At 40.1% G+C, this 23,607-nt stretch overlaps 1 protein-coding gene across 1 annotated transcript in view; it reads left to right on the forward strand.

Annotated features, from left to right (window-relative positions):
* cep290 (centrosomal protein 290) overlaps window positions 1-23,607 on the forward strand; it is an 84,660-nt gene that overhangs the window by 10,750 nt on the left and 50,303 nt on the right. Inside the window, 17 exon segments of the mRNA XM_079684574.1 lie at window positions 1,197-1,319; window positions 1,830-1,850; window positions 2,021-2,144; window positions 3,852-4,024; window positions 4,327-4,489; window positions 4,593-4,693; window positions 4,778-4,844; window positions 6,890-6,999; window positions 8,103-8,178; window positions 8,669-8,802; window positions 10,977-11,123; window positions 15,397-15,534; window positions 15,620-15,735; window positions 16,852-16,954; window positions 18,102-18,332; window positions 20,833-21,006; window positions 22,140-22,251. Coding sequence (XP_079540700.1) covers window positions 1,197-1,319; window positions 1,830-1,850; window positions 2,021-2,144; window positions 3,852-4,024; window positions 4,327-4,489; window positions 4,593-4,693; window positions 4,778-4,844; window positions 6,890-6,999; window positions 8,103-8,178; window positions 8,669-8,802; window positions 10,977-11,123; window positions 15,397-15,534; window positions 15,620-15,735; window positions 16,852-16,954; window positions 18,102-18,332; window positions 20,833-21,006; window positions 22,140-22,251 — 2,113 coding nt within the window.

Below are 23,607 nucleotides of genomic sequence, written 5' to 3' on the forward strand. Positions count from 1 at the left end.
ATGAAACAGTTTAAATGCGTCTGCCTTTAGATATTTGGAATTCTTCTAGCAAGTTCCTGGATAATGTGATCCTCTGGGAACGGCTCCTCAATTTATGATATGGTGGAAAGTAAAGAACACACATAACATCATATCTTGAATGATTCATCTGTGTCAATGGTTTCTTACTGTTGATCCCCCACTTAGCACCCAACTGGTGTGATCCCAGGTGTGGGGCAGGGAGGTGTGTGGCGCAGTGGGTTGTGCGTTGGTGTTGGGATCAGGGGGTTCAAAAAAGGTTCAAACCCCACTGCAGTCAGCATGTCGTTGTGTCCCTGAAACACTTCACCCCAAATTGCTCCTGTGGGGATTTCCCACAGTATTGAGTATGGAAGTGGCTTTGGATAAAAGCGTCTAACAAGTAACATGTCATGTTATCCCATCACAAGATGGTCACTAGTTAGTCCCTGCAACTCAAAATCTTGTAAATATGCACATTATTTTGCTTCTTTACTGACATTATTGAGTTAGAATCAGAAAATCCTTATGTCCCACAGTGGGGATAATCAACAGTGTTACAGCAGAAGGGACAGTGCAGAAAAGTAAAAATAGAGTAGACTTGCAGGGTAGGTACGAACGGAGAAACCAGCTTGAGTGCGCTAGAATTTGAAAATACACAGCCGAAAAAAATCTGCCCCTTCCTTCAGACTTCCCCACAGAGCCCCTCCTCCAACACACACGTACGCGCACATGACCAATGAGGGCACGAGATAAGTTTGTGCACAGATGGAAGGCTGACAGGCAGGTAGGCCATCCAGTTATTTTAGCCGGGCCGGCTCAGATGATTGGTCGTGCTTTTCACAGCGCCACGGCTTCCACAGATGACTGATTTTTTTATATATTTATTGTCAAAGCATTTAATATATTCATTGCTATCGGGACGTTAAGAACATTCCATGGAATATAACAAAAAGTCTTTCTGAAGTGAATGACCTACCCCACCTTTAAATAAAGAGGCAAGCACATGTTAATACAATCTAATAACATAAGTATAAATCCATAGCAACAATCTGCACCCTTTCAAAAACAAAGTACCTAAACATATAAAAGTAGTGAATTAAATCAAACTAAATAAAGTGTATATCACATATTGTATTCTTCCTCAGGGTCATTATGGGCCTTCTATTAGCCTAACTTGATATGTTTCTCTCACACAGAGAGTGCTTTCTGGGAAGGACGATGAAGTTCTAGTTTACCAGCAGATGATCCGCGATCTGAGGGAAAAGCTGCGCTCCGCCCAGATGGACTTGGACAAAAGCAACATCATCGCCTTGCAGCAGGTCTGTCCCAAAACAGGGGGGTCATCATCATTTATGTAGTCTGATTTTTAGCACCATGGAAACATGTGTTATTGATGGGGAAGATAGGATTATCTGCAAACCATGCATTTTTACTCACTTAAACGTACAGTTGACTAGTTCACTAACAGTTTTAAAACATCACACAGTAATTGTTTTATTAATATATCAAAGTTATAGCACCCTAATGCATAACAATGTATTTTCTTCCCAGTAAAGCAGTTTCAAATAGTATGTCTTAGCAAGTATGTCTAAGTAGCTTTGAAATTAGGTTTCTCCGTTTTTCCAGACCCTGCTTTTAAAACCTTATTACAGGGTGGAAAGTCATTGCATTCCTTAATCTGTGTCCTTAGAAGCAGGGCAAGCCTGAGTGGACTGTCATTTCATGTTCTTCCTTCTATTTGTCATTTTTTGCTATTCCGTGCTTTCTCTCTTCGCCTTGGCATGCTTTATCAACCTGCCCTCCCTCCGTGTCTCTGGGCTGTGGGCCAGGTCATATATGAGCTCTGCACTGTAAGTTTCCTCTGTCATGAGCCTCTTAACCTCAGCCTCCCTCCCTCCTTCTTTCATTTCATAACTGTTCCTTCAAAGGTCAAAGTGCAGATAATTGTGCAGCTGCGACAGTCTGTCTTGCACATACTGTACATTCTCATCAATTTAAATTCTTCGGGAATTTCTTAAAGGCCGTCCAAGAGAGGGATAATCAAATCAAGATACTGGGCGAGCAGGTGGAGCAGTACACAGGAGAGATGGAGAAGCACACCCTGCTCATCGAGGAGCTAAAGACGTCCACAAAGAAAGACAGAGGTGGGTGGGTCCCTGCTTAAGACTCCTAACAAAGCACTTCCCAACTTAAAGGGGCCCTTTTACTCTCATTTCAGGTTCATATCAGTATGTAGTGTCTCTACTTTAAAGAGTCCTCTCCTGCTGATGTTCAGGTGTATATCAGTATGTAGTGTCTCTACTTTAAAGAGTCCTCTCCTGCTGATGTTCAGGTGTATATCAGTATGTAGTGTCTCTACTTTAAAGAGTCCTCTCCTGCTGATGTTCAGGTGTATATCAGCATGTAGTGTGTCTACTTTAAAGAGTCCTCTCCTGCTGATGTTCAGGTGTATATCAGTATGTAGTGTCTCTACTTTAAAGAGTCCTCTCCTGCTGATGTTCAGGTGTATATCAGCATGTAGTGTGTCTACTTTAAAGAGTCCTCTCCTGCTGATTTTCAGGTGTATATCAGTATGTAGTGTCTCTACTTTAAAGAGTCCTCTCCTGCTGATGTCCAGGTGTATATCAGTATGTAGTGTCTCTACTTTAAAGAGTCCTCTCATGCTGATGTTCAGGTGTATATCAGTATGTAGTGTCTCTACTTTAAAGAGTCCTCTCCTGCTGATGTTCAGGTGTATATCAGCATGTAGTGTGTCTACTTTAAAGAGTCCTCTCCTGCTGATTTTCAGGTGTATATCAGTATGTAGTGTCTCTACTTTAAAGAGTCCTCTCCTGCTGATGTTCAGGTGTATATCAGTATGTAGTGTCTCTACTTTAAAGAGTCCTCTCATGCTGATGTTCAGGTGTATATCAGTATGTAGTGTCTCTACTTTAAAGAGTCCTCTCCTGCTGATGTTCAGGTGTATATCAGTATGTATTGTCTCTACTTTAAAGAGTCCTCTCCTGCTGATGTTCAGGTGTATATCAGTATGTAGTGTCTCTACTTTAAAGAGTCCTCTCCTGCTGATGTTCAGGTGTATATCAGTATGTATTGTCTCTACTTTAAAGAGTCCTCTCCTGCTGATGTTCAGGTGTATATCAGTATGTAGTGTCTCTACTGTGACATGACTCCTTGCTTTAATGTTCAAGAAGCTCTTTATTTTTCTCATACTGCCTGTTTTTTCACCCTCTGTCTGAAACCAGAGCCCAGTCTGCTCTGATTGTCTTGGAGCGTTAGCCAATAGTAGCACGAGTGTTACAACGTGATGTTACTATGGACTTCTTGTGGTCCCTGCTTCCTCAAGGGACTATTTAAAGCGTGCGTGCATGAGGACCAATATGAATGATGGCCTGTACGGCCCCTCATCATTTACAGACAGTGTTATTTCACATCACAGATGTTACAGTCTTTTTGTGTGAGGTGGTCTTCAGGGGGCCCTGTTGGTTATACCATTGATCATGATGTAAAAATGATAGGGTACAAGCCCCCTGTGAATAATGGCTCTGACCTCCACGCAGCCTCTTAGCCAAGCCATTTCCCTCAGGAGTCAGTGCAGCCAATCTAGTCATCACTCTTCTCATTTGTCTGTTCATTGTTTGCCTTTTGCTAAATTAAGTATCCATGTTTATGAGTCATTGCTGCTGTCTTTTAAACATGTGAAATGGATGATAAACACAGGTGAACTTGAGTATTTAAATGAATGTGCTTGTTATAAGGGGAACTGGCTATTCAATTATCATACCCTGCTTATTATCAGTGTCACTTTTGTCTGTACTCGAATAAAGTCGCCGTCGTTTTTTTTTTTTTTTAAGGCCTGCCATCGGCCATCACGCAGAGAAAGATGGAGGAGCTGAAGTCCAAGCTGGAGGCTGCAGACACCAGAGCAGCGGAAGCAGAGCGGGCTGTAACGCTTGCAGAAGGTCACGCTGGGGAAAAGGACAAAGCACTCATTGAGGCCTCAAACCGATTGAGGCAGTACGAGTCTGTAAGTCTTCAAAAGGAAACAATCTTTCCTGTTCTTTTTTTTTCACTTAACCTTTTTAAAAACCAAATCAAATTAATCAAAACTCAAATTCCGAGAAGTGAAGGTTCTTTATTTGGACATTAAAATGACTTTGTGACTATGGTGTGATCAACATGCTTTCTGGGTCTACAAGCTAAGTGTTTGTTTCCCACCGCGTCTAATCACGTCATAATTGCCACAAATAAAGCGGACAGGAAAGAAAACGTCCGCGACACGCTTTGTGATGGAAGAGTATTCATCACAGCTCTGTTTTTGTCTTACAGGGTGTTTACGGACTGGAAGCAGCCATTGTAGAGATCAAAGAGTGCAAAAATCAAATTAGAGTGAGAGATCTTGAGGCAGAGGCCATGACCAAAGAGATCAACCAGCTTGAGATGAGAATCAATGACCTCATGGACGAAAACGAGGATTTCCGAGAAAAACTGGGTCAGTCCTTCAAAAAAAACTATCTTGTCCCATCTCTTCGTCTACTAAGAAACGGACCAACATGGATCATTTGTTTCTTTCTTGTTTTTTCTTAACTCCCAAGGTCTGGAGCCAAAACAGGAAGTAGATCTGACTGTGTTCAGGCGAGCCAAAGATCTAAGGCAGCGACAGTACAAAGCAGAAAATCAAGTCCTCACCAAAGAGGTACAGAGAGGATTACAAATGTTACAATGACTGCTTTCTTAACACAATGTTCTCCGTTCAGCTCATTCATTCATTTCATTCTAGATCGAACGGCTGGAAGAAGAAAGACTTGAGCTGAAGAAAGAAATACGGCGCATTGTGAAGGAAAGAGGTGATGCAGAAATCGTGGAATTTTTTAAAAGCCAATTTATGCATCAACATCATTATCCATCAATTAATGTATCCGTCACATTTATTCAAACAAGGTCAGCGTGTCCGCGGGGTCTTAAAAAGTATTAAAAGTTGATCAATCAAAATGAAGGCTATTAAAAAGTATTAAAGGGCATTTTCCAAGGTATTACATTTTGTAGCTTGTTTTCAATAAGTATATAAATTGTCCAAAGAGGTTGTATTCTACAGTCTGCCTGAATGTAATCATTGCGTAGGTGTGTAGTGTGATTCTGTGTAGTTTATTTATGGCATCCCGTTGGATTTGACGTCATCTGAACAGGACATCGCACGCTCACTGCTTGATAGCACGAAGGTCCGTTTACGCTGGTTGCTAAGCAACATCGTTATGGGGAAATGCAAGTCTGCGTCCAAATGGTTGGAAGATAAGGAGGAAGGACAATCAATACTGTATATAGTCAATGTGAGGTAAAGTGTGTCGCCAAGGTAACGGGTTAGAACTCCAAGTGGCGATGAGGTCTTAAAATGTATGGAAAGGGTCTTAAAAAAGGTCTTGAAAGGAATTAAATTTGACTTCAGGATTCCTGCGTATACCCTGAAGGTACAGTTCCAGTATAATGGGGATCAGGGAGAAATCCTTCAGTATTCAAGGGGGTACCCAGAATTAACTAAAGCATGTTTTCTGTTATCACGACCGCAGTCATGTGGTCAGAAAATGAAGGATGGAATTCATTATGAAGTTGCAACCCTTACCCCCCACTCGGTGATGGAGTGATCTCTAGATGTAGTTACACTCACATCTGAATGAGGCTCCTCCTTTAAGGTGTAGGGTTTAAACACAGCAGCAGCAAGCTTCAGACTTTCCTCTCTCCGGCAGAAACATTTCTTTACAAAATGTAAAGAAAAGTATTCTCTTTGAACTTATTTGAACGTTTCTCATCATGATATGGCTTTATTTGCACATGGTTTGAGTTATCAACCTATAATTGTATGAGTGGCGCATTAAAATATTACATTATTGAATATTTTGAACAGGATGGATTAGGGCTGCACGATATTGAAAAAAGCTGACATTGCGATATATATTGCGTTTTGTTTAACTATATTTAACCGGATGAAGGATTTTAGTCACGGACGTCTGGATCTTAACTGGTTGACTCATCATACCTTAAGTCAAGATGAGTGCATGTTGCTTCCCCTCAAATAAGGGGGTTCATCTGTGAATGAAGAAGAGAAGAACCTTTTTGTATCCAAAATAGTTCCAGATGGCAGATGTCGCTTTTCTTTTTGGAAGTAAATCTTCATTCTCGCCGGTATTGACCTCCTGTGCCTCGCTCATTTTTTACCGGTGTTTTGATGGTCTGCAAACTAGAAGGGCGGGGCCTGCTGTGATCTGATCAAGAATGATTGTGATTGGTAGTTTGCTGTGCATGCAGAGCCTAGCCTGCATGTTACTCACTCAAGTACCCCTGACATGAGAGCTGAGCAAGTTTTCCTTTTGTAGCAAGCAGCAAAATAATTGTAACATGACGTGTTTGAGTTAATGTACCTACTTAATATTGCACGTCCTTAAAAAAATTAATTTAAATTTTTTTTTTTTTTAAATCGCACGTCCCTGCGATGTTAATATCGCGCATATCGCGGTTATCGCCATGACACAATATATCGTTCAGCCCTAGGATGGATACTTAGAAAGAGGTAGAGAGAGCCACATATCTTAACATGTGGGCAAATAAAAGCAGAACGATGTGCAAAACAATCAGAATCAGGTTTATCACCAGGTAGGTCGACACGTATGAGGAATTTGACTTGGTTTCGTGGTGCATACATAAAAGTAAAACAAAGATGAAATAACACAGATAGAGAACTATTTTAAGAACATACAAATAAATAAGACCAAATATAGTACAATAAAATAAAGCATTATCTACTTTTTCCCTTCTTATAAATGATAAACACATAGCAAATGAGTCTATATGCACATTGCACCGTTTCTAAAGTGTTAGTAACCATACTTTCTGTCTACAGGCATCCGTCAGTCCAGCCTTTGGCAGGAGGAGGACCCTCGGTCCAGCAGAAGTGAACAGCTGCCTCTTAAACACAGCAGCACTTACACAGATGAAGAGATCAGACGCAAAGTAAGCCTGGAACTAATCACGCCATTTCTCGCATGTCTTCAATCAAGGCCCATGTGCTTTAAAGAGAAGCACTTTCCACATTAGGGGTTAATTCATTGTGACGAGCGAATGGCTTTCCACAGAACAATCGTTTGTCATCCAGGGAGTTCTGCTCTATGTCCAGGATGTCAGAAGGATGCCATGAAATGAAATGATTACATGGTTATTTACACATCTTACTTTCAATCAGAAAGAAAGCATATTGTGTTGAGTAATGTTTGGGTAAAGACAAATGAAATCAAGCAGAATGGAAAAGACAAGTTTGGAAGAATGTGTACAATATCAGATTCACCATTATTGTATCCGTAATAATTAATAAAAAGATTGCACCACCGCAATATATATAGAAAACAAGAAATCGATACATCGACAAGGCCAACACAATATTATCATAGTAGTATTTTTAACATAATATCAGTAATTCATTTTTTTATATTACCATTTTCATCCATACCGATGTATTGAGACGCCCCAAATTTGAACTATACATATCAAACATTTGAATATAAAGAGCATAGAAAGGCGAAGTCCCTCACCAAGACCGCCGTCACGTTGGCACATTTCACTTCTTTCTTTCAGAATGAGGCGGAAAGTATTAGAAGAGGTGAAAGTCACTCCAAGTCTGGGCATGTTGAGAGCTGTACACACACACAAGGGGAGTTAGTCGGTTCCTAAGAGCCAGCATGCGGGACCGGGATTCTGGGATTTGTAGTCTTTCTAGTTGCGTATTTTTCTTAGTCTTATATTTCAACAGTTTTACGACAAACTGTGACTTTTTTGACATGGAAATGATTTTTAAATTGACAAACATCATATGTGTAATTTGTGGCACAATTCAAACGTGATCGAGAGATCATCTTTCTCTCTCCATTGACTTCAATGCATAATTTTTCCGAAATAAAGTCCCATGGGTCGGAAGTAGATGGGCGGGACTTCGCCTCTCTATCAGTCTAAAGTGATTTGAGGATTCAACATCAATACATTTGACACAATACATGTTGCACCTGCAGCTATAAAAGTTTTAAGGTTTTCTTTGTTAACTTTTGATAACATCTTCTTTGCAGAATGAGTACCTCCAAAAGGAAGTGAGCAATAAGGAGAGAGAGCTCAAACTCCAGAAGACCCAGTTCCACATGAAGCGTGAGTACACATTAACCATTCGGTTCACTTCTATAAGTTGTCTGACAACCCTTAGTAGAAGAGCTTAATGTCCTGCAGGGATAGTTAAGCAGTTTTTCACAACACGATACTTTTTAGTGTAATGAAATGCATCAGTGTCACAGATATGGTTCTGTAAGGGAAGGGAAGGTACGTTTATTTATAGCACATTTTCAGACAATTCAATTTTTACATCAACATTAACACTTAATAAGAAGACAACAGAAAGGAACACAATACATAAACACAATGGAATAACAGATTCATAAAAACAATGCATAAAAGAGATAGTTTAAAAACAACATTGCAAATACAGTCGGTGCTAAAACAAGTAAAAAGGCTTCTGGGTAAGCAGCTGAAAAAAGTTGTGTTTTTAGCCTCAAACTCAGCGTTGGTAAAGACCTCAGGTTTTCTGGAAGTTTGTTCCATTAGTGGGGAGCATAACAACTCACAGCAGTGTTTAAACCCGTAGTGGATGAGCTGTCAAAAGAGAAAGGAGACCTGGAGGCTGCGCTGAGAGACGTCCTCAGAGCAATGAGGAATAACCGAGAGACGGCTCCATCTGAAGCTGCCATCGACATCTCCCGTCTGGAGAGGTTAGCCAAGGTGAGCGTCTACCAGCTATTGGATTATTTTATTTTTTATTTATTTCGAATGTGTAAAATAATAATGAAATGAAACATGAGAATTATTATACTATATAAACTTAAAGGTGGGGTAGGTAATTCAATTCAAAAACACTTTGTTATATTCCATGAAATGCTCTTAACATCCTGATAGCAATGAATATATTAAATGCTTTGACAATAAATACATAGAAAAATGTCATCTGTGGAAGCCGTGGCGCTTTAAAAAGCACGACCAATCATCTGAGCCGGCCCGGCTAAAGTAACTGGATGGCCTACCTGCCTGTCAGCCTTCCATCTGTCCACAAACTTATCTCGTGCCCTCATTGGTCATGTGCGCGTTCGTGTGTGTTGGAGGAGGGGCTCTGTAAGGAAGTCTGAAGGAAGGGGCAGATTTTTTTCGGCTGAATACTTTCAAATTCTAGCGCACTCGAGCTGGTTTCTCCATTCTTACCTACCCTACCTTCAAGCTGTGTGAAATTGATAAACAAAAATCTTACTGAAAATAAATGTCAATAAAGTTTTGTTTAGATGGCTTGTCACATAGCAACTTCCCTCTCCAGTCCCATTTCCATTTCCCTTTCAAGTCATCTCTCGAGTCCCCTCTCAAGTCACCTCAAAAGTCTCCTCTCAAGCCTCCTCTCAAGTCACCTCTCAAGTTCCCTCTCAAGTTCCCTCTCAAGTCCCCTCTCGAGTCTCCTCTCGAGTTCCCTCTCAAACCACCTCTCAGTTCCCCCTTGAGTCCCCGCTCAAGTTCCCTCTCGAGTCACCTCTCAAGTCACCTCTTAAGTCTCCTCTCAAGTCTCCTCTCGAGTTCCCTCTCAACAAAAAAGTTGAGGGTTGTCCCACTTTCCAGAGATTGAGCTCTGCAATCATCCGGCATATACAAGACTATATAAGTCAAATTTGAGAGAGGAGGATAATTGTTGTTTGGCTTGTTGTTATACTACGGGGCTCAGCATCGGACTTAATGAGCAGAAGAGGAAGTAGAGCTGCAATTGTGAAATGACTTGAGATATTAGAGAATTTTATTAAATTGATCCTGTTGTGATTTTGGGAGAATCTATCCTAAACAAAGATCTTTCATTTAGTGTGTCAAAAACTGTTTGACTGGATTTGTCTGCAGAACCACAAAACTCAATTTAGATATTGACAAATTTGGTTTTTACCACATATTGCACTTTAAACGTCACTCCTGTCCATATTGTTATTTCCAACCTTTCCAACAATTGTGCAGCTCAAAGAGATAGAAACAGGAAGTACCAGCAGCAAGGATCATATGAAAATAAACACAATATTCAGTAGAGTTAATAGTTTCATTAATGCTAGCAATGTCAATTTAGAAAAATAAGGAATTGCGTGTTTAAGTGATGGCAAACGTTCAATAAAGAGATTATTGGTTGACCCGTTCCACTGAAAGATAGGCAACATTTCAAATAATCTTTTCTATCTCACAGATTAGGTTGTTTTTTAGTTTTTTTTTGGGTTTGTTTCAGAGTTAGGAAGTAGTGGAATACAAATACTTTGTTACTGTACTTAAGTACATGTTTCTGGTATCAGTACTTTACTCCACTACTTACTTTTCTGATGACTTTTAACTTTTACTTCTTACATGTTGAACACAAATACCTGTACTTTCTACTTCTTACATGTTGAACTCAAATACCTGTACTTTCTACTTCTTACATGTTGAACCCAAATACCTGTACTTTCTACTTCTCACATTTTCCAAACAGGCTGGTTCCTTTAGTCTGAATGTGTGTTTGGTGGCGTGGTCATTATTATTTAGAGTCATTGCGTGCCTATTGATTTGAACACGATCCGTGTATCCATCATTTCCTGGTCTTCTCTAAAGAAGAGGGACCAATGAAAACGTTGTCATGTTGCCGTTGGTCACCATGGAAACATTCATTAACTAACAATGACATTATTGTTCTATTAATATAAAGGGAGGTCAGGTACTCTTTAAAACAGCTGCTAGTTATGGGTACTTTTTACTAAAGTACATTTCAAAGCCTCTTCAGTTTAGTCAGTACTTCTACTTTCACCAGAGTGTTTTTAAACACGAGTATCTGTACTTCTACTTGAGTAAAGGATGTGTGTACTTTTGCCATCTCTGATTGGTTTTGACTGTGCTCGCCCCTCATATCTCAGGATATAGATGGCAGCAACATGATTGGGCAGTCTGAGTCCCAAATCCAGCAGCTGTTGGGGAGAAATGAAGAACTGAGGCAGGAGTTGAAGTTGGCCCGGGAAGAAGCAACCGAACGTTTCAGTCAGCTCGCCGGAGCCAAAGAAAAGGTAAACGATATTTTGATATGTCAAGACAAAATGGGATGCTGTTGAATTATAATGACAAACAACATGTTAGTTGTTTTTTTATGATTATCCATCCGTGCCGTTCTCATGAACGCGATATCTCAGGAATGCCTCGAGGGAATTTCTATCAAATTTGGCACAAACGCTCAATTGGACTCAAGAATGAACTGATAACAATGTTGTGTTCAAATGTCAAGGTAGATGTGTCCTCAGAAAACACGGCTTTGGCTATTACCTAATAATTGGCCTGTTCATTCCGACGGTATGCAGAAAGGTCTTATAGGATAAAACTCTGACATTTTGTGCTTAAGGTAAACTGTAACTCGAGTTGTTGGCTAAGGCATGAACTTTTCTATCTAATACTTCTGGAACCCGCTAAGGGAATTTCTTATAATTTGGCACAATCTTCCAGTGCACTCGAGCATGGACTGATTAGATTTGGCCTCCATCCCATTCGTGTAAACTCAAAAGTCTCAGGACATGCATTGTGGGAATTCTTAAGATTTGGGTAAAACGTTGTGAGCCTCTCCGCTCACACAGGGTTTAAATCGGGACGGAAAGAGCAGGTTGGTGGAACACAGGCGTTTATTATCTCCAAACAATAATATGCGCGGGTCTCAAACGTTGCCCGGGTGGGAAACTTCACAGGTCCTTTCGCGACCTTCCAGGATCCCGCCTACTGCATAACAGAACAGAACCAGGTTACGATATGCTTTTCTTCCCGCACTGATTACCTGATTCCGATCAGCTGTCTGGCCTCCGGCCGAGCCACTCCCTTCACTCCCGCAGCCAGCGCCCAAACCACACCCCGCTGCCACAAACGTCTACTGGAAGAATTGTTAGAATTCTTTGGTAAAGGTCCCTCTGTCCTGACAAAACACTTATTGGGCCATAAATCACAAATTAACTTGCTTACTAGGACAATTTACCCCAAATGTCTCTCGGAAAAAACTGTTACCTCGAGCGGTTACTGGGATATCAGAAATTCCCTCGAGTGGTTACTGGGATATCTTATTTTCCTCCTAAAGCATTGGCACAATCTTCCAGTGCACTCGAGCATGAACTGATTAGATTTGGCCTCCATCCCATTCGTGTAAACACAAAAGGAGAAAAATAAGATAGTAAACACTCGAGGGAATTTCTTGAAATTCGCCACAAACGTTGAGTAGACTCGAGTATGAAGTGATTAGATTCTGGGGTTCAAGGGTCAAAGTAATCGTAACTTAACATCCATCCCATCCTTGAGAACACAACATCTCTATCAAAGTCACGGTCTCTGTTTCCTCATAAGACACGCTTTCTGGCCCTAATACGAGAACTCACTGAAACTTAAACTGCAGCTTGGCTGAAGTTTTTAATGTTATCCTTTTGGAAGCAAAATGCAATATCTGAGGAGGGCCTTAAGATGAATTCTTTAACATTTGACACAAACGTCCTGTGGACTCAAGCATTTTTGGGGTTAAACACATCCCATTCATGTGAACTGCCAAATCTCACGAAATACTGTACATTGTGGGAGTTTCTTCAGATTTGGGAAACATGTCCTATCTACTTAAATAAAAATGATTCCAATTTTATGTTTTAAAGGTCCCATGACATCGCCATTTCTACTGAACATAATTCAATTTTTGAGGTCTAATAGATTTACATTTTTCAATGTTCCAAAGTCACATTGGTTTCTCAAACAGCATCTCTGTATAGTATGTGTATTCACTCCGTGTCCTAAACGGCTTGTTGGAGCTCCTGTGTGTGCTCTGATTGGTCAGCTCACCCACTCTGTTCTGATGAGTCCACCACCGTTACAGCGGAACATCAGTGATTTGTGGTACAATGGCGTTTCTTAGCAACCAGAAAAATAACACCAGTAATGACCAACAGATGAGAACACTGCGTGGGGTCTGGGTGCGCGGCTCGCTGCTGGAGCGGACAGTGTCCTTACAAAACAAAACATAACTCAGGAATTTACTCGCTAACCAGGACAATTTCCCACAAATGGATACAATTATAAAACTCCGTATTAACTAACATCCGTCACATTGTGTAACTGCAAAATCTCAGGACATGAATTGTGGGAATTTCTTAAGATTTGGGTCAAACGTCTACTTTATGAAGGATTTAGAATGTGTTAATCCAGGTCACTCTGACATCAGAAAACACATTTTTGACAAGATTACATTTCCCTTAATATGATAATTCGACTCACATGTCTAATAGAATAAAACAATTAACTGATGACATTTTAGAGGGACATTGATTTTTAGTGGCGTTTATATTCCTTCATTTGGCAGAAAAACAAAGCAGTATATTCCACTTTGTTTCCACTTTGTTTCCACTTGGTCCGTTTTATCCGGCTTCACATTCGAACATTAATCATCACAGTTTGTTCAAAGTCAGGAGGATAATAAACCATTTTTTATCAAGGCAAACTCACAATATTTACAGCTGTTTGGCGTAACTGTTATTTACAGTCAATGCAATAAATATATTTATATGACAGTAGTTAACAAGACACATTTACATCGTGAAAAAGGTTTATGGAGAATTGCGGCGATGCCTGAAATTCTTCCTGTCTCTGTGAGTAATTAGCACGACTGGAACATTTCCTCCAAAAACAATTCTCCTCTCCTTTTCAACATGTGTTGCTCGTGCAAGAAAGGAGATAAACAAACATGTGTGTCAACTTTTCATTTGACTTAACATTCAATATTCAAACGGATGAAGGACGGCTCCCTCAGGACACACAGGAACATGCTTCTTGGATTTGTTCTTCAAGAAGACAGCCTTGTTTCGTATTGAATTATTTCTCGAAAGGCAGATCTCATAACTCATCTCCCAAGTCCTCCACTTTTATTCTGTTACAGCACTTTGTTGTTTATATGTTTCCATTCCTAGACTTTCTTATTACATTGTTTGTTTCGGTGTGCTCTCTATGAATCTGTTTATTTGTTCTATCTGTTTCACATTAGCTTTGTTCGATAGACCCTGCTTCCAGAGTAAACCTGATAAAGATCTTCCCATAATGCCTTTAGTTCCTTTACAGAAGACAGACTCATTCTTATGCATTTATATTGATCCTGTTCACAAGTCAACTGAGGAACAATTTGAATGCATTTTTAATCACACTGAAGTTAAGATAAGATAAGAAGCATCTTTACTAATCCCTGTGGGGGAATTCAGCAGTTTAACAGCAACAGGGTGAGAATGAAAAGCAGGACGGCACAGATTAGAGATTAATACAATTTAAAGATACAAATAAAACGATATACAATTAAGTACATTTAACATAAGAAATGAATTCAAATGAACATATATATACAGAGGGGCAAAAAAGTATTTAGTCAGCCACTAATTGTGCAAGTTCTCCCACTTAAAAAGATGAGAGAGGCCTGTAACTTTCATCCTAGGTACACCTCAACTATGAGAGACAGAATGAGAAAAAAAATCCATAAAATCACATTGTCTGATTTTTAAAGACTTTATTTGCAAATGATGGTGGAAAATAAGTATTTGGTCAATAACAAAAGTTCATCTCAATACTTTGTTATATACCCTTTGTTGGCAATGACAGAGGTCAAACGTTTTCTGTAAGTCTTCACAAGGTTTTCACAATGTTGCTGGTATTTAGGCCCATTCCTCCATGCAGATCTCCTCTAGAGCAGTGATGTTTTGGGGCTGTCGCTGGGCAACACGGACTTTCAACTCCCTCCAAAGGAGACTGGCTAGGCCACTCCAGGACCTTGAAATGCTTCTTACGAAGCCACTCCTTCGTTGCCCGGGCGGTGTGTTTGGGATCATTGTCATGCTGAAAGACCCAGCCACGTTTCATCTTCAATTGTCAAACTAACATAGCTACAGAGTAATTATGTCGTTGAAAATCTTAGGCCACAGGCTTCTCCAACAGTGCAACACAATAATACAGATAAGCAGACAATATTAAAACAATATTAAAATATACTATATTAAAAGTAATACAAAAATAAAAATGATCATGCTTGTCATATGTCTCTCTCCATAGAGGCTGAATCATCATGTTAATCACATAGCTATCATATGCCTCAAACAGTCCTGATGCTCTTCTAGGTAATCACACATCCTGTCATGTTCACAGCTACAGTTGGGAAACCTTTGTTATCATGTTACTCTCAGATTGGAAGAGTGCATTCAGTAGGGTTAGGGTCAGTATTTTCCCAACAGGGTCCTATATACATATTAGATATATTGCTGAACCTTCATTGTCTATCTCTGTGCTTGTCAGGTGAGCCGTCTGGAAGGAGAGGTGGAGTTATTGAGGAGGTCAGACGGCCTCCGACCCCCGACCCTCCCCGAGGCCCTGGTTCCCGGCAGCACCGAGGTCATCAGTCCTCTGAACGAGTACGCTGTTCGACTCCTTCAGGTCAGGCCCACTGTCCTCTGAAGGGGAAAGCTGTAAATCAACAATATGTGTGTTCTATAAATTAAACATTTATGTGATTAATTAGGAGCTCAAAAACAAGGAGGAAACCCTGGAGAAACTCACAGGAACGCTGGAGGAATACAAGGAGAAGTTTTCCGTCATCAGTCACCAACAGGGACTCCTCTATAAAGAATACCTCAGGTTGGTTAAAAGGAAACGTTCTCTCTTGTTTAAAGGGGACCTATCATGCAAAATGCACTTTTTGATGTCTTTTATACATAAATATGTGTCCCTGACGTAATATCTGAAATGTGGACCCACGGCCCAATCAGAAATTGTGCTATCAGAAACAATAACTGACTGTTTTGGACGTAATATGGTCGGTGTTTACATTAGCATCGCTAACACTCAGAGCTAACCTGTACTGGAAAGCATGGCCGTTTCTCAATCGCGAGGATACTGGCTTGGTAGTCGCATACTTCCAAGTCACTTCCTTCAGAAACGAAGCAAGTATACTTCCAAGCCACGGCTTCGGAAAACAAAGAAGAATGGAACAGGCTAACAAGTGTGCCACTCTCTCTAACGGTGTCAACATAAACTGTACCGAAAATAAATACCTCACGATGTCTATCTAATTATGAACTTGCTCTACTTTCACGGAACACATTTTTGGTGATAACAAATGCAACAAAGTAACATATTTACCAACACATGTTCTACGCCACTACATAATTACATTTAAATGTGTGCTGTGCTGCGTCGGTTCAGCCATTCTCCGCAAGGGTTTTTGAAATTGTTCCGTGCGCAAAGCATTGTGGGGATTTGAAGGACGCGAAGTCTACCCATGTGCAGCCTCGAAATTACCCCCAAACCAAGGACGTGGCCTCTGTGGAGTTCCAAGTATGCTGGAGATTAGAACAGTCCTTCGGCGGCACTCGATGACGTAGTATCCTTGAAATATTGGCTTAGAAGTAGACAGTAGCTGCCGGGTCCCGCATGAGCTCAGCTCCCTCCTTTTTTTTTTTAAAGCCTTATACCCAAATCAGCCCTTTTGAAACAGGAAGTGAAATAGAGGGATATGAGGCATGGCTAGAATGGGTGATCTGTTTGGTATTTTGAGCAAAACACTTCATAGACATGTTTTTTATATATTTGTATATATCTGAGACCTATGCTATTGCCTAAAAATAGCATGATAGGTCCCCTTTAAGTTAGTTTGGACTCCTCTATAAAGAGTACCTCAGGTTGGTTAACAGGACACTTTCTCGCTCTCTTTGTAAGTGCAACATCTAATATTCTTTGTGTGTTTTTGATCAGTGAAAAGACGGAGTGGCAAAAGGAGAAAGAAACCTTTGCAGAGATGAAGAACAGGCTGGAGGAGCAGAAGCAGGTGGACGCTGTTAAAATCCAGGAATTCAACGTAAGTCAGACGAGGAAAAGTGACCGCATATTATTGCAAGATGGGCTGCATTTTTCTATCAGACTTTCCCCAAGCACTTTACATTTGCCTCTCATTAACCCACACAAACGAACTTATACCCCGATGTTCAAAGACGGGTAATTATCAGATTACTTGCGGAATGGGACTAGATGTTATCTAGATGTTTTATATCCCTGTTGCTGCGTTAATAAATGTGAAACACACATGAGGGACTACTCACTCTGTCATGTAGTTTAAAATATGAACGAGTCCCTAGAGAGTGTGTGAGAAGGAGAAAGATAGAGCTTTCAACCGTTGGTGTTTGCACGTTGGGGACAAGATTACACCATAGACTGTATATATAAAGGATTACACACGTGTCTGTGGTTTTTTAAATGATAAAACTGTGTCTGTGCCTCATTGATTTTGAATCTTTGTTTCACATTACGCTTTTGAAAAGAAATTAGCCTTTCAACAACAAAAAGTATTTATATTAATAGCAATAAAATCTAATTAAAATACGTGTGTCTTATTATTAATACAATGTCCCACTGATCTTTGAATCATTCGGTCGGATGTTTTGGAGGAAATTGAGAAGAATTAAGACTAAAATAGCCGAATATTATTAATAATAATAATAATGAAATGTGTATTAAATAGAAAAAACACTTAAATTCAACCAAAAGAGGTTTCTGTTGTAATAGTCTGCATTGATTTAGAGTCATTGTTTCACATGACTTGAAAGCTATTGAAAAGAAAGACAGTATTTTTAATAAAGATATTTATATTAAAAACTAATTTAAAAAAAGGTGTGTCTTATGGTCAGAGTAACTATACAATGCTGCGTTTATTTGAGTGATTGGGTCATTTAAAAAATAAAAACAGCTACATTTTAATAGTCAATTTAATTGTTTAATGAATGTCAAATAGATAAAGCAGTGGAATTTGCAGTGCAGTGATGCATTGATTCCCAGTCATTGGGTCACATGACATGAGAGACATTTGACTTGAACAGAAATGCAGGACAAAGCACTGAAATGTCTTATTTTTCCAGTATAGTAATAAAATGCTGCTTTGATGTCAAACTGTAATCCATTATCCTCTTTGCTTCACTGCTGTGTTTCCCCCCCTTCATTTCACCCGTCAGGAGCTGCTAGACACCCTTCAAAAGGACCCAGAGGAAATCAGGAGACAGTTGAGCGAAGCTTTGCGAAGGTCCACGCTGCTGAAGGTTAACGAGAAGAAGCTAACGAGGCGCTACACCACGCTGCTGGAGCAAGAGCAGCACCTTCGCAAGGAGAACGGCAAGATGAAGGACGACAGCAGCAACATGCAGGCCTCCGTCACCCAGAGGATGGGCTACCTGCAGAGATACAAGGTACAGAGGAGGGAAGTAGTGGAGTACAAATACTTTGTTACTGTACCTAAGTACATTTCTCTGGTATCAGTACTTTACTCCACTACTTATTTTAATGACAACTTTTTACTTTGACTTCTTACATGTTGAACACAAATACCTGTACTTTCTACTTCTTACATGTTGAACTCAAATACCTGTACTTTCTACTTCTTACATGTTGAACTCAAATACCTGTACTTTCTACTTCTTACATGTTGAACTCAAATACCTGTACTTTCTACTTCTTACATGTTGAACTCAAATACCTGTACTTTCTACTTCTTACATGTTGAACTCAAATACCTGTACTTTCTACTTCTTACATGTTGAACTCAAATACCTGTACTTTCTACTTCTTACATGTTGAACTCAAATACCTGTACTTTCTACTTCTTACATGTTGAACCCAAATACCTGTACTTTCTACTTCTTACATGTTGAACACAAATACCTGTACTTTCTACTTCTTACATGTTGAACTCAAATACCTGTACTTTCTACTTCTTACATGTTGAACTCAAATACCTGTACTTTCTACTTCTCTCATTTTCCAAACATGCTGGTTCCTTTAGTCTGAATGTGTGGTTGGTGGCGTGATCATTATTATTTAGAGTCATTGCGTGCCTATTGATTTGAACACGATCCGTGTATCCATCATTTCCTGGTCTTCTCTAAAGAAGAGGGACCAATGAAAACGTTGTCATGTTGCCGTTGGTTACCATGAAAACATTCATTAGCTAACAATGACATTATTGTTCTATTAATATAAAGGGAGGTCAGGTACTCTTTAAAACAGCTGCTAGTTATGGGTACTTTTTACTTAAAGGTGGGGTAGGTAATTTTGGAGAAACCAGCTCGAGTGCGCTAGAATTGAAAAATACACAGCTGGAAAGAATCTGCCCCTTCCTTCAGACTTCCTCACAGAGCCCCTCCTCCAACACACACGAACGTGCACATGACCAATGAGGGCACGAGATAAGTTTGTGCACAGATGGAAGGCTGACAGGCAGGTAGGCCATCCAGTTACTTTAGCCGGGTCGGCTCAAATGATTGGTCGTGCTTTTTACAGCGCCATGGCTTCCACAGATGACATGTTTTTATGGATTTTTTGTCAAAGCACTTCAGATATTCATTGCTATCGGGATGTTAAGAGCATTCCATGTAATATAACACAAAGTGTATCTCAAGCCGGTTTCTCAAACTTACCTACCCCGCCTTAAAGAGAGTTATTGGTCACTGTGAATAACTTGAGTAAAGGATGAGTGTACTTTTGCCATCTCTGACCAGATGTAGAAAAAAAGTTTTCAGCAGGAATTATTTGTAATGTCGTATCTGTGACTCCAAACTAGTGTGAAGACATAAAGTATTAAGATACATAAAGATATTATGGCAAACATGGAGCAGAATATGAGAATTTCACCCAGTTTGCCAAATACTATATTTTTTTTGGCGAGACACAACGGGAGAAAGATTGTTTTTCCATGCACTGAAAGATAGCGCTATTATTCTTTCATAATATGTCTTCTCCCATACCGGTTAAAAGAAAACACCTGAAACGTTGGTTTCTTATTCTAGTGCGCTGTTCATTTGATCGGTGGATATCTTTTAAATCCAAAATATGTTAGCATTAGAACATGTGTCTTCAGAAAACTACGAACAAAACTTGTCTTAATGGAAGTAATCAATAGATAGGATAAGATAAGATGTACTTTATAATCCCAATTTAGGAAATGTTTTTGTTGCAGCAGCATAAAACAAAACAAGGCATTCATTGCACATAATAACACATTCAAAGAGTAGAAATAAAGAATTCTAAAATACAAAAATCTCAAAATAGAAATAGAAATAAACCAGTATATTGCAATAGGGAAAGAATCGTGTTAATATACAGTATATTAGGTCAAGATGTCGAAATATATGACTACAGCCCTTTAAAGGCTGTTTTCTCACAGTGACTTTGTTCTCATGATTAGCCACTTAATAATAATAATAATAATACATGATACTTGTATAGCGCTTTTCTAGAAACTCAAAGACGCTTAGAAGCTAATAGTGTGTAGTACTTGTTCATATATCATTCATTGCCTGATTTATTGAACATTTTCTTCCTAAATCATGGAGTTTTTATGGCAGTTGACAGTATACTGATTTATGTAGTTTTAAAACAGAGATATCCCAAATTCCCCCTTTCGTCAAATGTTCAGATTTCTGTCCCGAAAATGAAAAAATAAATAAATAAAAATAGGAAGCCTTATTTGCATATTCAAACGTCAAATTTCAGAAAACATGTAATACAACAATCATTTGTTTTAATGTTAGTAAACAACTGCAGAAGTTTCATGGGGATATCTATTAGTAATGATCATGTATTGATGCTATAACCTGGACTGTCTCCCTTTCAAATTTCCCAAATAAAAGTCATATTTATGTTATTAACACCGTACAATCATCGTTAACAGCTCTTCTCTTTTATTTCCAGGAAATGGCTGCTTATAAGATGGCAGCGTTACAAAAGACCTTGGATGACAGTGTGCTCTCATCGGAGCTGGAGAAGGCCAACAAGCAGTACACGGAGCTAACGGTCAAATACAGAGACGTGCTGCAGAGAGACAGCCGCCTCATTCAGAGAACCAGCAACATGGAACATGTGCAGGTAATAAAACACTCAAACGTCCTCCAGTAATACACCTTGTTATTGTTAAAGGTCACCTATTATGCAAAATCCACTTCTCCATGTCTCTTCTACATCAACATGTGTCCCCTCTTCTTCATGTCTCTTCGACATCAACATGTGTCCCCTCTTCTTCATGTCTTTTCTACATCAACATGTGTCCCCTCTTCTCCATGTCTCTTCTACATCAACACATGTCCCCTCTTCTTCATGTCTTTTCTACATCAACATGTGTCCCCTCTTCTTCATGTCTTTTCTACATCAACATGTGTCCCCTCTTCTCCATGTCTCTTCTACATCAACAGGTGTCCCCTCTTCTTCATGTCTCTTCTACATCAACATGTGTCCCCTCTTCTTCATGTCTCTTCTACATCAACATGTGTCCCCTCTTCTTCATGTCTCTTCTACATCAACATGTGTCCCCTCTTCTCCATGTCTCTTCTACATCAACATGTGTCCCCTCTTCTTCATGTCTCTTCTACATCAACATGTGTCCCCTCTTCTTCATGTCTCTTCTACATCAACATGTGTCCCCTCTTCTCCATGTCTCTTCTACATCAACATGTGTCCCCTCTTCTTCATGTCTCTTCTACATCAACATGTGTCCCCTCTTCTTCATGTCTCTTCTACATCAACATGTGTCCCCTCTGTGGAAAGAGACTCTGAAAGTTTCAGGAACAAAGATTCTCTCTCTTTTTGTCCTGATCCATTTCTATAAAAACCTGTCTGAAAATGAGCTGATCAGATTTTGGCCACTTTATGATGTCATGACGATGTTTTGTCTTGAGTAACCATTAGCCAATCACCAACAAAGGTAACCCCCCCCCCCCCCCCCCCCCTCTTCTTTGGAACCAAATATCTCTCAGAGGGGCGTGGGGAGGGGCTCCTTATTTTCATCCAAAGTAACAGACAGAGAATCAGCACTTTAGAAATAGGGCTGAAACAGACGGGATTATGGGTAATGCTGCAATGATCTGTTAGGTGTTTGGAGCCAAACACTTCAGAGACATGTTTTGTATATATCTGAGACCTATAATATATTGATGAAAAACAGTATCATAGGGGACCTTTAACTGTTAGCATCGACTCAACATGCAGTATTATTTTTCTCTCAGGGTGAGAATGAGTCTTTTCGGGAGCAGATCTCAGCCATGAACAAAGAACTGGAGATCACGAAGGAGAAACTGAACACTTTAGAACAAGCATGGGACAACGTCAATACAACAGGTAAACAATGGAGAGAGGTGGAAGCAGTACTCAGATCTTAAAGGAGGGGTAGGTAATTCACTTCAGAAACACTTGTTGTTATATTCCATGGAATGCTCTTAACATCCCGATAGCAATGAATACATTAAATGCTTTGACAATAAATACATTAAAAATATTTCATCTGTGGAAGCCGTGGCGCTTTAAAAAGCACGACCAATCATCTGAGCCGGCCCGGCTAAAATAACTGGATGGCCTACCTGCCTGTCAGCCTTCCATCTGTGCACAAACTTATCTCGTGCCCTCATTGGTCATGTGCGCGTTCGTGTGTGTTGGAGGAGGGGCTCTGTGAGGAAGTCTGAAGGAAGGGGCAGATTTTTTTCGGTTGTGAACTTTCAAATTCTAGCGCACTCGAGCTGGTTTCTCCATTCTTACCTACCCTACCTTTAATGGAAGAGGATTACGGCCATGTGACATTTTTTTAAGATCTGACCAAAAGTGAAATTGAGATTAAAGTCAGAGCTCTGAGAAAAATATCACTTTTAGAACATGTGGCCTGGCTCTTGGCCATAACAAAGAACGTGGAAAGGATACGGTTTAAGGAACGCTATTTATTATAATAACTCAACTTAACTAAAGAGCTACCACAATGGGATGTGTTAATCAGTAAGATCAGTAGTTTAGGTGTGGGTGTGTGAACATGGTGTGGTGCGAGGTGTTGAATGCCAAACTAAGAGGAAGGGAAACAAAAGCATAAGTCAGGTAGATGCTCTCCAAACGAACCCTCCAACAGAGAGAGCGAACCAGACTGGGTGTTTCTCAATGTCGAGGACGCTTGCTTGGTAGCACATGTACCTCCGAGTCATTTGCTTCAGAAGCGAGGCAAGAATCCCTCCTAGCCTCGGAAAACGAAGAATTGTGGAACAGGCAAACAGGTGTGCAGGTGTGTGTCATATGAGAAGCCCCGCCTTAAATGGAGCGCGATTTCCACCTAAGATTTGGAAGTTGGTCCGTGCGCAAAGCATTGTGGGGATTTTAAGACCGCGGAGTCTACACATGTGCAGCCTCGAAATTTCCCGCAACGGAGCACGCCGGCCTCCATAGAATTGAAAGTATGCTGGACATTGGAACAGTCCTTCGGCGGCACTCGGTGACGTGGTATCCTTGAAATAGTGGCTCTGGAGCAGCCTTCCTCGACATTGAGGCCGTTTCTCAATCTCGAGGATGCTGGCTTAGTAGTCACGTACTTCCAAGTCACTTCCTTCAAAAACTAAGCAAGTATGCTTCCAAGCCACGGCTTCGGAAAACGAAGAAGAATGGAACAGGCTAACAAGTGTGCCACTCTCTCTAATGGTTTCAACATAAACTGTACCGAAA

Source organism: Notothenia rossii, assembly GCF_949606895.1.
Source record: "Notothenia rossii genome assembly, chromosome: 5".
NCBI classification, from domain to species: domain Eukaryota; kingdom Metazoa; phylum Chordata; class Actinopteri; order Perciformes; family Nototheniidae; genus Notothenia; species Notothenia rossii.